Source organism: Martes martes (genome assembly GCF_963455335.1).
Source record: "Martes martes genome assembly, chromosome: 1".
NCBI classification, from domain to species: Eukaryota; Metazoa; Chordata; class Mammalia; order Carnivora; family Mustelidae; genus Martes; species Martes martes.
This window is the reverse complement of record NC_137888.1, coordinates 1,472,810-1,488,372: the sequence shown is the minus strand read 5'-3', so window position 1 is coordinate 1,488,372 and position 15,563 is coordinate 1,472,810. Positions and strand designations below refer to the sequence as shown.

The 15,563-nt window shown below is 67.3% G+C and overlaps 1 protein-coding gene across 3 annotated transcripts in view; it reads left to right on the top strand.

Moving 5' to 3' along the window:
- Positions 1-6,337: 6,337 nt before the first annotated feature.
- Positions 6,338-15,563, top strand: part of SLX9 (SLX9 ribosome biogenesis factor) — a 30,992-nt gene continuing 21,766 nt past the window's right edge. For 2 of the 3 annotated variants that reach the window (XM_080810905.1, XM_080810904.1), the window contains exons 1-2: positions 6,338-6,536; positions 8,863-8,971. In XM_080810905.1, coding sequence (XP_080667031.1) covers positions 6,417-6,536; positions 8,863-8,971 — 229 coding nt within the window. In that variant the 5' untranslated portion in view covers positions 6,338-6,416. The remainder of the gene's footprint in view (positions 6,537-8,862; positions 8,972-15,563) is intronic. The other variant, XM_080810903.1, reaches the window with a different exon arrangement.

The window sequence follows — 15,563 nt, the reverse complement described above, 5'->3', positions numbered from 1 at the left end:
GGGGGTGTGAGGAGCTAACATCCTCATTACCATAACAGGAAGGTCATAATGCCTTCCCGGTCCCCTGGAATCTAATTTCTCCTTTCAGTATGAAGACCAAGCTGACCGGTGGGGGTTCCAGTAGGTCAGGGGAGCCGCCTAACCGTAACCCAGGTCCCAGGGTCATTTCTCTTCTTACGGTGCCTATCGAATTGCCATTTCCTGTTCAATTTGTCATTTCCACCAATGCCAAATAAAGCCCCTTTTGGACATCTTTAGGGACGTGTGCCCACTGGACGTCTCGGCTGCCTTTGTCAAATCAACTTTGTACCTTCCAACCCTGGATTAAGGAACTCAGTTTCCATGTTTGCCTTCCAAGCTCCTCTGGCCGTAGAGCCTGGCTTGGGGGCACGGATGCTGAGCTAAGGGAGGAGCATGGCCTTGGGGTCCGGCAGACAGGCCCACGGGTAGTGGTAGTCGTCTCCAGACAGCCAATCCCTTTTCCTCCCTGGGCCCCCGTTTCCCTCACCCCCCCCTTCCACTGTGAGGACAAATGAAGACATATGAAAGCGTTCCTCCAAGGGCCTGGCACACACAGCAGGTGCCCAGTAAGCGTGAAGTTGCAAATCATCAAAAAGATGGCAGCCACAAGGGCCCAGGAAGCATGGAACTCTCAATCAAATTACAGCAGACTTTTTTTTTTTTTTTTTTTTTGAGGGGAGTGTCTATACCTGGAGTTATAGAGAAATTTCTTTTGGGGATACCTGGATAGCTCAGTTGGTTAAGCATTGACTCTTGATTTCGGCCCAAGTCATGATCTCAGGGTTGTGAGATCGAGCCCCGAATCGGGGTCCCTGCTCAGGGCAGGGTGTGCTTGAGCTTCTCTCTCCCTCTCCTGCTGTCCAGCCTCCTGGCTGTGATGACAAGCAGTCACTTCTGGCCTCGGGCTCCCCACTTGTCCATGAGGTCAGTGATCACTGGCCTCCCCTCCGTGGGTGTGAGGTTATGGGCCGACAGGGACAGAGAACAGTGCGTGGCCCAGAGAAAGTGCCACGGGGCTGCTGCGGAAACTGCTCTGCGGCAGCGGGGAAGCCTCGGACCGGCCGCACGTAAGCGAGCTTAGCTGGGCTCAAAGCAGGCAGAGCCCTGCTCCACACCAGTGGTTCCAGTGGGGAGGCCGCTGGGTGGGAGAGGAGGAAGTACACGCAGGAGCCTGGAAATCCCGGCCTAAGCGCTGGGCAGGGTCCGTGGGAGGAACGCAGACCTGGGGCCCACGCCCAGCCCACGCATCTCTATCCTGATGGGGGCGGGGCCGAGTGTCTGTTTCACCTGCTCCGGGGGGCCTCATGGGACGCTGGGTCCGGAGCCCCGAGCAGACTCTGAGCCCCGGGCTGCTCGGCCTGCGCTAGGAAGTCGCTTGGTGCTGGGGAAGAAGGACAGGAGGACCTCAGGGCCCGGGACAGAACTAGGATCCCATGAAGCTGAAGTCAACCCTAGGGGCCGTTTTTCTCTCTCCGAAAGCGTCTCCCTCGGCCTCCCACACCAGTTCCAAGACGCGCTCCCCCGCAGAGGAGATCCAGCATTTCCTTCCGCTCCCCAGCTCCCCACCAGCACCCCCAAGCCCCAGAGGTCCGTGTTCCTGTGCCTGTCCCCCCTGGGTCCACATCACCCTCGTGGGCAGCCAGCTGGGGCCGGGGACCTCCTTTCCCGGTCTCGCCTGAAGTGCTCCAGCTCTGCCCACCTGCTTCCCCGTCCCCAGCCTTGGCTCGGGGTCCCAGCCGAGAGCTCTCCCGCAAGGAGCTATCCTGGGAAATCTCACCCTCCTTCACCTGGGAAGCCCTTGCAGGCTGGGGGCAGCCTTCTCGGTCTTCTTCTTCCTGTTTTTTCTCTCAAGAGAACAGCAGCACCTTTCCAGCGTGGGGCCCGTGGTCATTCTTGCTTCTGGCCCGCAGTTCCAGGCCCCCGCGGGGCAGGTGGCTGCGAGGCCTTAGCCCAGTTCCTGAAAGGTGAGGGGGATGCGTCCGCCGCTCCGGGCGCTGAGATGAAGAGCCTGGAAAGGGGTAGGTGGGGCAGGGGTCAGGGCCCAGCGCCCAGGGCCCTGCCCACTAGGGCTGGTGAATAAGATACAGCAGAGGGGTAGGAGAGGAAAATCCCATTCCTGTGGGGAAGCACCCAGGAGCCGCCTAAGCTGGGGTGAGGCTCAGGTTGAGGGGGGGAGGGGTTGGAACATTTGCCCTAATCTGGGTGTGACCCTGGCCACCCTCGGAACTGCCCACTGAATCTCACATGGGTAGGATGGGGGGGGCTGGACTGAGACCCAGGGCTGTGTGCTGGGTGGGCTCCAGGGAGACCTACCCCTTCTCACGCCTGAGCAACATGAAAATTTCACGTTTTTAAAACGGCCGCAAGACCCAGACAGGTGGGGGAAAGGCGCTGGGAGGAACTGACGTTCATGGCCAAGCACCTCTGGGCACGGGGGTCAGAGGGATTTTACTGTTTAAAGTCGCTTTCTGCGTTTTCCAGTGTTTCCGACAGCCACGTATTAACTCTGTAACCGGAATCGGACGTTAACTACAAACTGAGTTCAGCGGACGGACAAACGTCGGAACGTCCGCCGAGCTCGGGGGAGGGAGGGCTGGAAGGGGAAGCCAGAAACCGAGCTGGAAGTTTGAGGCCTGGGGCTCTGGGGCCGCCCCCGAGGGCGATGGCGGGCCCCACCCCGCAACCCTGGGGGCAGAGCGCGCTGGCGACATCGCGACTTCCCCGGGCCTCTTCCTCCCACCCCTCGCTCACCACTTCCTCCAATCAACCCCGGCATCACGCAGTGAGTCGGACACGTTATTTTTACCCAGAAAGTTTCCAAATTCGGGAACTGCACAGCCCCAGAGCGTTTGCATCTGAACTTCCTGTCGCATTCCTGGGCGCGGACAGGCGCGGGCGGTCCACCCCGCAGCCGCGCGCGCGCACGACCTGGGGCCCCGCCGCACTGCCCAGGAGCCACGCGGGCGGCGTGCGGCCCGATTCCCGGAAATTCCCCTGGTTACGGAGACGTTCGGACCACAGCGGTCCCGCCGAGATCCAAACCGATCGTTTTAACCCCTGAAGTGCCTGAAGCAAAGCCAAAGGTCACGGGGGTAGAGCGACCACGAACCCAGCTCGCCGCCGTCGGCCTAGCGTGGCACGTCCCCACCTGCCGCGGACCCGGGTCGCCTCGGTCGGGCGGTACGACCAAGAGGCAGCTGCGCCCAGGTGCCGACGCGTCTATGCAGCTGTGCCCTCTGGGTCGCGAGAAGGTTCTGGGCGTGGCCTCCGCGCTCCTCGCCCAGAGACCAGGCCAGGCGGAGGACGGCGGGACCTGGCGCCCGCCTTAGTCTCCCAATTTGAAGCCCGGCGGTCGAGCGCACTGCGCGTCCAGTGGGGCAGGTGTCAGCCACACGCCCCGCAGCGTGGCGTCTCCTTTCCAGAGTCGCTGGGTCCAGGACGCCGGGGAGGGTCCGGAAGATGGAGGAGGGGGGAGGGAAACCGCCCTCCCATCCCTTCGCCCTCGAGCACCCGGGCGGGGCAGGATGGGCTGGGGTCGCACTCAGGATTTGGGCCCTGCCAACCCCACGCCGACCCTGAGCCGCGAACCAGGCCACATTTGCTGCCTACATTTGCAGGGCCCTGGAGCCCACGGACCCAGCTGCTGCGGGCGCGCCTGGGGCTCTGTGTCCCCAAGAACCCCGCACTGGCACCCCCGCTGCGGAGATGGGGAAACAGCCCCAGAAGTTCCTCCCTTGCCCAAGTCAACCCCAAGCCTGGACAGCTCCCCGAGGGCGGGCGCGCGCAAAGACCTTCCTGCCGGGAGTGGGGCCTGGGCGCACCCTGAGACCTGGACTCAGGCCAGGAAGGGGTTGAAGGGAGCAGAGTGTGCGGGGAGGGGGCAGGAACGGGCTGAGAGGACCGGTTCCCAGGGCTGAGTGAGGAGCGTTGGGGCGAATTTATCTGGAGCCAGGTTCGCCCCGGCTGGTGGCCACCTCCGCCCATGACACCCCGGGAAGGAAGTCCTGACCCTGGGCACTTGGCGAGGGCAGGGTTAGGGCAGCGGCCCAGGGCCAGGTAGGGCTGGGAGTCCAAACCCCGGGGCTGTGACCGGGCGCGGGCGGCGTCAGAGCTGCGAGGGGCTGCCCGACGGGGAGCGGTCGCTGGCCGCCCTCACGCGCAGCCTGGTGGGGTCCGCGGAACGGGTTCTTCACTAGCAAGTCCCTCACTGAGGGCCCGGGGGGACAGGGAAGGGCCGCGGGGGAGTCTGCACCTCCTGGGGTCCATCCTTCCGCGGCTGCGTGGGACCCCAGGACCCCGCGCGCGGCGGCCTGGAGACGGCCCGTGCGCAGTCCGAGGGCGGAGGGCGCAGGGGCTCCAGACCCTGGGGAAGCGGATTCTCCCGCAGCCCCACGGCCCCCCAGCTCCGCCCGGAAACCCAAAAGCCCAGGGTGCGCGCAGAGCCGGCCGCGAGCGCCCTCGGGCGACGGAAGAACGAGTCAGAGCAAAAGCAAAGAATCCCGGTCCCCGCGGAGCGCCACGAAGGGCGGAGCGGCTGGGGCGGGGCCTCCCGGACCGAGAGCAGGGCGGGGCGGGGGTGGCGGGGGTGGAGGAGTGGGAGGGTTCTGTTTTAAGATTTTCACTACATTTTCGGGAGGAGAAGGGGAGATCCAGCTGCAGATGGAAATGTGAGGGCGGCAGGGTCGGGCGTGGGAAGTGTGGACAGGAGGAGGTCAGCCAGGGGGACCGTGGGACAGACGGAGAGAGCAGAGCCCCAGGACTTTTGAAAACTCCTAGCCGATCCACTTTAGTGGACACGATTTTCTCTGTGTGGAGAAACCTTGCACTGCACAGGAGAGGCAAAAAGCAGGCCCTGACCCTGAAGGTGTCCCCGCCGGGGGCTGACCGAGTGCTGGGTGCCCTCCGCGCTGCTCCCGGCCTCGCAGGAGGTCCTCTCCAGAGGAAGCCGGTCTGTCCTTTCCCCCCATCTGGGCGGGCAGATGCTGAGCAGAAACCGCGCTGGCCGCTCTCACCGCGCGGGGATGTCAAGCCCGAGAGGCTCTTCGGGGGTTTCTCCCCGGGACACTTCTCGGTGGCTTCAGCCCAGGTCCGCGCTCTGAAGTCGCCCCAGTACGTTCAGGCCTGGTGCCTCCTTCGGCGCCTGTGAACCGCCTGGTCCCCTGTTGGGCCGTTCTGGAACGGGACCGACGGGCTCCTGCACAGCCCGGCCAAGGACACTGAAGGGACCTGCTCTCCCGCCAAGTGGGACGCGTCCACTTGCCGTAGTCCTGCCTCTTCCGGCACATCGTAGGCTCAGCAAAGCCTCGAATGTATAAGCGGACACAAATTCCAGCCCCTTACGTGGCCTTGAGTCTATCGCGGACCCCATCACCTTGGCCTTAAGCCGCCGCCGGGGGCATCTGTCCAGGGCCCCGCCGGGGAGCACCTCTGCGTCCCTCCCGAGCCGCGGCACCGGCCCTGCCCGCCGCGGGCTCTTCCTTTCCCAACGCACCCGTGCGCGCGGGCTTCCAGCGGGCTCGGCGGCGGGTGAGCCGCGGGCGCTGCCCCCACTGTGCGGGGACGCGGTGGGGCGAGTGTCCTGGCTGAGTCTGGGCTCCCGCGTGGCCCCACCGCAGCCCCTTTTGTGCTGTTCCAGACTCGTCAGCCTTGAGTCCGCAGCGGCACATCGGGGTCCCTGGGGGTGGGAGTCGCCCCCGGCGGCAGCCGTCCGGGCCGCATGCCCTGGGGCCCCGAGCACGGAGGGCAAACCGGGCCGACCGGAGAGCGGGGCCCCCAGCCCGCGACCCTGCCGCGCTCTGCCGGGGCGGCGGGCGGTGGGGGGAGGGGCGGGTTGCGCCCGTTTCCGGGAACCGTCCGGGGGAGCGAGAGAGACGGTGTGGCTGTCCGGCCAGGGCGGGTGAAAGCCCACGCGCCGGGTGGGCCACGGGCTGTTGGGGTTCCCCTGGGTGGCCGGGGGTCCCCGCACACCGGACCCCGCTGGCCAGCGCACACAGGCCCGCACGGCCGCGTCCTCGGACGCCTGCTCTCCGGGGCGCTTCGGAAAGGCACGAGGCCGTGGGGCTGACACACTGCTGTGCTCAGCAGGTCGGTCCGCGGCGCCCCTTGTCCGTCGCTGCCCCGGACCGCAGGACCGCCGAGGCGGAGGGGCGGGGCCGGGGCTGCGGGGCGGGGCCGGGGCTGCGGGGCGGGGCCGGGGCTGCGGGGCGGGGCCGGGGCTGCGGGGCGGGGCCGCGCGTCCTAGCCCCGCCCCCGTCCGCGCGCCTGCGCGGGAGGAGCGCGGAGCCCAGCCGCCCGGCTCCTGTTTCCGGCCGGGCCGCCCGCGCGGAGGACCAGCTTCCGGCCGGCGGGGCGGCGCGCGGTAGCGGCTTCCGGCGGCCGGCGGGGTTGGCGGGAGCATGGGGAAGGTGAGGGGGCTGCGGGCCCGCGTGCACCAGGCGGCGGTGAGGCCCGCGGGGCAGGCCCCGTGCGGCCCCGCGCCCCCGGCCCGGGAGGCGGCCGGCGGGGTCGGCGCGAAGGTGAGCGGCGGCGCGGTGGGCGCCGGTGGCGGGGGCGGCGCGGGGTCGGGGCCTGGGCCGGGGCCGGGAGGGGTCGGGGTCGGGGCGGGGTCGGGGGCGGCGCGGGGTCGGGGGCGGCGCGGGGCGGGGCGGGGCCGGGGGTGCGCGGACGCTCCCCGCCTGCCGCTCTCGGGGCCGGGGGCTCGGCGGGGCTCGGCGCACCTCACCGGGGCGGACGCCGGCCGCGGCCCCGCACGACCCCGCACGGCCCCGCAGCGCGGTCCGAGCCCCGGACGTGGGAGGCCGCGGGCGGCTCGGCGCGCGGGGCTGGGGCTCGGGCGGCGGGCGCTGGGACGGCCTGCGAGCCGCGCGGTCTCCGGGGCGGACGCCGGGCCGCGCCGGGTGAACGAGCGTCCAGGGGCCCGGCCGCCCGCGACCCCCGGCCCCGCCCCTCGCGGCAGCGTCCGGCCAGCGGGGGGCCCGCCCACGGCCGGGCCCTCGGGGCGCTCGCGGCTCGGGCCGGGGGTCGCGCGCCGGGGCGTCGGGGTCAGCGCGCGGCGGCCGTGTGCGCGCTGGTGCCTGCGGCCGGCAGGACGGTCTCGTCACCGCGACGGAAGCCCGCGGGGCGGCCCCTGCTCTCCCCGCTCGCCCGCCGGTCGGAGCTGCGGTGGCGGGGAGGGGGCGGCTCTCAGCCTCCCCTGCAGCAGGTGGGGGCGGGCGGGGGCCTCGGGCTCGCCTCGGACCGGAGCCGGCGCTCGTGGTGGGGGTCGTTGGCCGCTGCGGCACTTCCCGAGGGGGTGCTCCGGGGGGTGGGGTCCAGCGCGCGGCCCGGCCCCCAAGCCGCGGGGTCGGGGGTTCGTGATGCGTCGGTGAGCTCCTCCAGCAGATGGTTTGCGGGGAGGCGGTGGTCGCGCTCTCTGCCCCTCTGTCCTAAAAAGGTCGTGCTTACCTACTTGAGGAGACACAGCGAGGGGGGACAAGCGGGGGGGGGGCGGGAGAGGGAGAAGCAGGCTCCCCGCTGAGCCCGGAGCCCATGACGGGAGCCAGAGGCCGAGGCCCCCCGCAGCGCCGGCTCCATCCCCATCCCCGTGCTGGCCAGGCCAGGAGGGAGCCCCACGGAGACAGCGTCCCGCGGGTCCCGGACTGCAGCCAACTCAGAAGGAAGCCGCCCACCTGAGCCGCTGTCCGCTGGGAGCCGGAGCCTGGAGGGCAGGAAGTTGAGTGGTCACCCGGAGACTGTGGGTACCAACACCTGGACTGTGGAGAAGGAGGAGCCAGAGAAGACCTCCAGGGCCAACGGCAGACCTGGGGGAGGAGAGCGGCTACAGCGGAGGCGCAGCTACAGGTGCTGCTCCGGCCGGGAACACGCGGATCCCGAGGGACACCCCGGCACTGTAGCACCCGTGCCTGTTACGGGAAGTTCCGGAAGTCTGAAGCAGTGGGCGGCGAAGCTCCAGTGTGGACAGTGTCCGAATGGGCACGTGGGAAAAAGGGAGTCTTGGCTGTGTGCGCACTGCCACAGGCCACTGGGGTCCACAGGCTGGCCCTCATCTGCTGCGCGGCTCCCTGGTGGGAGGGCTCGGCTCGGCCTTCCCTGCTCCGTCCTCCCAGCTGCCTCCCAGGCCCCAGCTCCGTCCCTGTGAGTTTTCTGACGTCTCCCGTGGACTGACCTCCCCTCCCACCTGAGCTCCTGAGGCACCAGCTCTGGGCAGCAGGGGAGCCCTGCACCTTGGCACTCAGGCTGGTTTGTGCTCACCACAGGCCTGTCTTGGTCTGTGACTCCCCTGGGGGTCGACGCTGCGGCCCCCCCAGGGTGCCTGTCTTGGAATGAGCTGTGGGGGGAGGGCCCTGGGAGGTAGGCTCTGGCTCAGCACAGCGTGCGTGGCAGGGACCGGCAGGGTTTGGTAATCTCCCTGTGGGCTGAACGTGGGTGGGAAGCAGGCCTGGGGAGAGACGGCGGAGGTGGGACGGTGGTCACGAAACGGGAGAGTGCCGTGGGAAGAAGGTGGTGCGGGTTCCGGAGGAAAGCTGGCTCCCGTCACGGTGCTTCTGAATGTTGATCTCTCCGTTCACAGCCAGTACCCATCCGGAGTCCGGGTTGGGATGGTCCCCACAGCAGGAACAAAGCCCATTTGAGGCTGGTGGAAGGGAGTGCTGCCTTAGGTGCCCAGGGCCCAGGGCTCAGCTCGGGGGGTGGGGTGAGGGTTCCCTCCCCTAGGCTCTCCATGGAGGAGCTGGCCTGGTCTGGCCCATTGGGAGACCCCACTGGGGGCTCTCCCTGCTGCGTGACCAGCCTCGCGTGTACTCTGGAGCCATGGAGAAATGTTAAGGTTTCTTGCCTTCTTAGGAATGGGCTTTCACGAGCACTGATATTTTTGCCGGGACGAAGATAGACCCCAGTGTCTTGGTGCAGAAGCTGGACTCGGACGCAAGGAGTGTTGCTTCCATCAAGAGAGGTGAGAATGCGGGGCTGAGGCCTGGGTGTTCAGAGCTCTGGTCCCAGGCCACATCTGAGACACTCACGTGTGGGCCAGGGCAAGGTCAGCTAACCTGTGCATGTTTTCAGAATGGAGACATTTTAAGCTGAACTAAAGTAGGAAGAATGGTGTAAAGCTACCCCGTGTACGCATCACTCTCTTCTGACACACGGTGAAGCGAACCGTTTTACTCGTAAATTCTTTTAACATGTTTGCAGGGCTATTAAAATACAAACATTTAATACATAAATCAACGAGTAGTTCTTCTTTATCATCAGAGAAGTACATGGTGTTCATGTCATCGTGATGTCCTGAAAATGTCTCTGTAGACATCGGTGCACTCGAGGACACCCGTCCCGTCCCAGCTCCTGCCCGACTTTCTCATTCCGTGTCTTCTGATGTGGGGCAGGTCATTTTCCCCAGCGTGCTTCCCCCATGTGGGACTTTGCTGGATGTTTTTCTGACGGGCTGCTGCTGGTCACAGCCCTGGGCGCGGTGGGCTCTGGCCTGGACAGGGCACGCTGCCACCGCCGCCAACTGGAGGGAGGCCTCCCCGCTGCCCCGGGAGCTGCACACGCCCAGTGGGGTGGTTGGGGCGATGGCGGCGTGTGAGCCCGTGCAGGGCAGGGCTGTCTGCGCAGACCCGGGACCCTGCTCTGCTGGGATCTGCCCACCTTTACCTTGCTGGAGTCCCGCTCTGCCTTTCGGTCTTGAGAGTTGCAAGCCCTTGTGTCGTGTCGCGGTCAGTGCTGGTCTCTGTGGCCCCGCGGTACTCTGTCTATTCGACGTGCGCGTTTCTGAACTCTTCTCTTGTTGGGTAATTGCGTGGCTCCCAGGTTTTAATAGCGTCCGGGTTCCATCTCCTGCTTCTACGCCTTTCTCAGGGCTTGTGAGCTGTAGTTTCGCAGCTGTGGCTCGTGTCAAGCCCTTGGCCTGGGGTTGCGCACACCGTGCCGCGTGGTTTTTACTGTTTCACGGAGAGTTGGGCCATCCTGATCTTGCGCTTCTCAGTACATTGAATCCTGTAGGGGAACCGGCCCTGCGTTCTCGGCCAGGAGCCTGCTGAAGACAGACGAGAGGAAGAGGGTGTCGTCCGGGGGGAGCCTCCGTGACAGCTGACTCCACGGGGCCGTCGGAACTGCAGCTTCTCTGGCGTCTTAGCGTGGAGGCTGATCCTGTAGGCTTCCAAGGGCACAGACGAGAGGGTAAATCCAGGAGGACTTAGCGGAGGAAGGGTCGTCAGTGCAGGTGCAGCCAGAAGGCATCCCGGGACAGGGATCCCTGGCAGTCATTTTCAGGATTTTCTGCTTTGAGTCAGGGAAGGGGAGCCCGGGGAGGGCTGCCTTCCGCGTCTGCCTGCAGCTGCGGGACTCCTTACGGCGGCCCACGTGGCGGGTTCGTCCCTCACAGGCCCCCGGCTGTCTTGGAGGACGCCCGCCGCACAGCGGGTTGCAGCTCGGGCTGCGTCCTGTCCTGTGCTTCCGCAGGGACCCGGGGGCCACGGGCACTCATGCCTCTTCGTTGACCAGCGTGCTCGCCGTTCTCTTCTCGTCTGCCCGCGTGGACGGCTTCTCCACCTTCGCTCAGCCTTGGGTGAGAGCTCTGTGTTCAGGGTCGTTCTTTGGCGTTTCTAAGTAACCGCGTAGACTGCGCCTTCAGAGAGCGGACAGATGTGGTCTTCCGACATCCCCCCACCCCCACCCTGTGCCACCCTGTGCCACCCTGTGGCCTCTCCCCTGCTCTGCCTGCCTCCGTGGTGGCTGTGGGGCTGTTTGCCTCCTGCCTGTGGGGCGGCCTCAGGCGTACTGGTCTGGCCCTGGTCCGGTCCGCACAGGCTGAGCCCTCTGCGGGGCGGCGGGCGGCGGGCGGGAGATGGGCACCACTTGGCGCACGCTGTCACCTCCTCGTGTGCTCCTCACGGTCCCGTCTGTGGCTGACAGCTGGAGCGGAGCGGCCCGAGGTAGCAAGGGGCACCCAGCCCGGAGCGGAGCAGGCCGAGCCCAGCCAGACCTGTTGCCGCGGCGATGCGCCCTGGGCACCTGTGCGCTCTGTCCGGGGTGCGGTGGAGGCGGAGCCCGTGTGTGGCTCTTGGTCCCGTGGCCGCGGACCGACCGCCGTCAGCAGCAGCCGCGTCTGTGGGCGCGCATCTGGGCTCCCCTGACCTGAGACGGTGGGGTCGGTGGGGTCGGCGGGGCGCTCCGGGGCCCCCCGGGGCCCCCAGTCCTGCGCCCGCCTCCGGCCTGCCTGTAGTGGGGTCTCTGGGAGGGGCTGGCCTCAGGTGGGGACCCGGGGCAAAGGGCGGGAGAAGGCGTCCGTGCTGTGGAGTCCCGGAGCAGCGGCGGGAGCTGTGGGACAGAGCCTGGTCCTGCCTCGGCCGCTGCCGGTCCACGCTGGCGGCTGCTGACGTTCGGGTCACCTGTTGAACTTAGGGGTCAGCTGAGCGTGGCGTCTGCCGGGCAGGCGTGCCACATGGCCTGCCTGGGAGGGTCTGGGGCGCCACTCGCTGTGCTGGCCAGGCAGCGCTGCCGTGCCTGCGAGGGGCCTGGCGTACTGTGTCCCCCTCGCGGATGACTGCGGGAGGAGGTGAAGTGCTGGTCTGGGCGCCGGACCCTCCCTTCGCAGAGCTCAGAGGGATGAGGCCTCACCCGGGAGCGAGAGTGACAGCAGCGCCTCCCTCTGGGGTTTCCCGCAGGGCACGGTGGCCTCTCCCTCCATGTCTCTCCTCCCCTGAGCAGCGAGAGCCGCCGAGGCTGCGTGCCCACCAGCATCACGGGGAACCCCGCCGGACTTGCCGGACCTTGCTGCCGCCGCCCTCCACTGGTCTCCACATCAGGAAACTGGCCAGGAGCCTGTGGGTCCTGTTTGGCAGCTGTAGGGACACAGGAGCCTCTCCCGTCTTCTCCCGGATCCTCATGAAGACCGTAGACCCCAGCCCAGTGCTCTTGGTTCTTCGCTCTGCATGACCACGTCCTTCCTGATCTGACGGAGTCCAGTCCTAGCAGCTGCTGTGGTCCCGCGGGAGTCCCCGGAGTGGCAGCCCCTTAGCACGTCAGCGGGTCCGCCCACAGAGCTGGGGCCTTGCGCGCGTGTCTGTGCTCACGGGGAAGAACTCAGTTACCTCTTGCCTTCGAGCTGAGTCCGAGGACTCGGGAGAAAATGCCGGACCACACGGAAAGCATGGCCACCCAGAAAGGGCACCACCTTACTTCCCAGCAAAGAGAACAGTACACGTCCGGGTGGTGTGAGCCTGAAAGCCACAGGGAAGGCGCTTGGGTGTCTTTATGGGGCGGGCAGTCAGATGGGGTCCCAGGAAGAGGCAGGAGGAGCTCGGGAGAAATGTGTGCTCCGCTCTCGGGTCCTCGAGCCGGGGGCACGGCACAGAGGGTCTCGCGGGCAGAAGTGCTGGGGAGCGGGCTGGTTAGGAGATGGAAGACGGGCATTGGCTAGTCCGGCATGGGGGTGGCCTCTCCCCAGCCAGGAGAGTGTAATTTTAGGATGTCACACGTCTTCACACACAGAAAACTAAGCAACACGAGTACAACGAGAGGGCCTGGGCTCTGGGGGGTGGAGCTCAGAGCTCGGGCTGTGTTGGGAGCTCTGCGTCTTTGCAGTCGGCAGAGCCGAGAGGGCCTCAGGTAGAGCCCGGATCCTGGGGACCCTGAAGTGGGCAGGTGGCCTCTAGCAGGGCGCCGCGTCTGTGCGTCTGTAGCACGGAGGCGGCGGCGGTGTCTGCCGTCCGAGTCCTGCCTGGTTCGGTGCAGGTAGGCCAGGTGGGAAGTGCTGGACGGGGCGCTTGATTCTTGTCGCCGCCCGGCTGGGGCTGCCGAAGCCGTGGCCCCTTCCCTGCTGGCCTGACGTGTCCAGACGGCTCAGGTGGCGGCTTTCGGCCTCCCCCTGACGCTGTGCCTCCCTCCCTGCCGGCGGCTCTTCCGTCTTGGCCTGCGTCCCCTTGTCTCCCGACTGACCGGTGCCCTGACGCGCTTTGTGGCTCCCCGGGTTTGCGCCGAGGCTGGTGGCCTGAGGCAGGCACGGGTCCTGTGGAAGGCGGCACCTGAGGACTCGGCCGTGGCTCAGTCACGTGCTGGGCCGGGAGGGCGCGGGTGCCTGCCGGCCTGGATTAGCGCAGACACAGTCCTTCCAGAGTCCTTGCCCTGGGCTGAGTCAGCAGCAGAAGTGCTGCCTGTCTGGCCGCTGCGGGAGCCATGCGGCGGGTGGGGTCCCCGTGTGGGGGGCGCTGGGGGGGGAGCTGGCCCACCGTGTGCCCGGCGTTCGTCCCCGCCGCGTGCACGCGTGCAGCTCCCTGCACTGGTGTGGACTTGTGCTCAACCCAAGTGGCCTCTGACCGCGTGGGAGCTTTGCTGCTGGCATCTCCCCTGAGCCTGCACATAGCGTCTTTGCGAACCCTGCTGGCCTGCGAGCCGCGTCCTGCCTGCGTGGGCCGCCTTGTGATTCCCGGCAGGGATGCCGAGCTCCCCCCGGAAGGCCCCCTGGACTCTGTGCCGTGGGCTGTGGGGCTCCTTTGCTGCTGTGGCTTCGTCTCCCATCCCCAGGGGCAGGAGGCGATGGTGCAGAGCCAGAGGTCACCCCGGTTCCTGCCGCAGATGGCACCCCGTCCCCGCCAGTAGCAGACCCTGGCGTTGCCCGGGGGTCCAGGTCTGTGGGCTCGTGGTCCTGTGTGTGATGTGGCTTCGAAGCTCCTCCATGTCTGTCTGTGAGGGCCCATGGCCGGTCTGGGGGGCGGGCCTCTGGCTCCTGCGTCCCTCCCCCGCGTGGGACACCGCTCTGCTGGTTCTCTGTCCTGTGTAGTCCTCCGTGCTGGAAGGTTGCAGGTTACAAGCCCCGTCTGTTGTCACGTAAGCACGCAGAGTGTTGGGTCAGTACTCAGGCGTGTGGCCTGGGGTGGGCAGTGCTGGCCCCAGACCCAAGCCCAGGGGAGCAGGCGCGCGAGGGCAGGCCTGGTTGGGGATGGGAGTGGGTGGGTGGGGGGAGTGTCTGCATCGCCGAAGAGCACGGTCAGCCCACTTGAAGGCCAGGACGCTGGGTGGTGTGGAGGCTGCCGGGATGTGCTCTGGGGGCCCAGTGGGCTGTGGCGGAGAGGGTCTGGAGGTGGCTGTGGTGAGCAGGCCAGGCCAGCCTCCGGGCTGGTGGGACAGACCTGTGACCTTGGCTTCAGGCTGGAGCAGGTGCAGGCGCGCGGTCTGTTCAGCAGAGGGCGGCAGAGCCGCGTGTGCCGCGAGGCGAGCCTGGATCTGGGGAGGCTGGATCTGGGGAGGCTGGATCTGGGGAGGCTGGCGCTGCCTTAGGGAGACGGGGCTCCTGGGCACGCATATCCAGGGCTTCCTGGCGGTTGTCTTCCGGGATTCTGTAAAGCTCTCCCCCTTCAAAGACTTTCACAGCTTTTTGTCCAGCTGTGAGGTAGGGGCGAGATGACCCACCCGGAAAGTTTTCATTACTTACCTGGTGCCGCCCTCGTGGGATGAGTGGGAAGCAGGGACGGCTCTGGGCCAGGCTGGGGCCTTGCTGGTGGCCGCGCAGGGACTGCTTTGGCCGAGGGGGTGTCTGACTCCCCCGTGGCCTTGTGGCCCTCCTGAAGACCGTTGGGGGGGGTCCCGGAGGTCTGCAGGGGCTGGCGGTGTTTACCAGGTCCGGGAGCCGGAGGGCCGTCCTGTTTCCTTGCTGTGCGTGGCGCCCGCCTGTGGGCGGTGGCCGCGTCTCCCGTGACCTGTGGGGCGGGAGCGCCTCTGCCCAGCCCCAGGGAGGGGCACCCACGGCCTCCAGAGGCACCTGACTCGCGGGGCCCAAAAGTCTGTGTGCCTGTCCGCGCGGAGAGCGGGGAGGCAGGCTCTCCTGCCCTGGGCCTGCTGGCCGCCACGGGCCGCGGAGCTGGAACGCTGACGGCACCGGCCTGCAGTCACGCACTGCTGGCGCAGGAAGGGGCCGCCGTCGGACTGCCCGCAGCTTGGCCTGCCTCCAGCCCGGTCTTTGCAACAACACAAAGCAGGGAGGCAGCCTGGAAGGTTCCCGCTCCGATGGCTTGGAGACGCTGGGGGCATGGGGCTGCGTCCCGCTCCCTCTGTCGTCAGCGCTTGGGAGGAGGAACGTGGGAGGCCTGGGTCCTGTGCTTGAGTTCCCCTTCCTCCCACTTGGGGACAAGCCAAGGCCGCTTCGCTTCCAGGACCTTCTTCCAGCCTGTAGACGGGCTCCTCGTGGGAGGGGAAGCCTGGGGGGACCTGGCCGATGCCCACGGGCGCTGCAGCCCGGCCGCCGAGGATGGGTGTGTGCCGTCTGTGCTGAGAGGGTCGAGGTGTGGGGCTGGGAGCGCGGCAGCGTCCCAGCCCCCTGGAGTGGCCGCAGCTTGCCCTCCACCCGTTGAGTTCCTGTGCTTCGATGGAGGAGGGCAGGGGTGTGTGCCGTGTTAGGCTGAGCGGCCAGAGCCTCTGTCCATCCCGGCAGCCCTGAGCGTGGGGTAGGGGCTGAGATCCACGCTGGAGGAGGCCTGGTGGCCTTAGGAGGTGTCTTTGCTGGGCCAAAGCAGGGTTGGTGTGGGGTGGTGAGTGTCTGCAGGGGACAC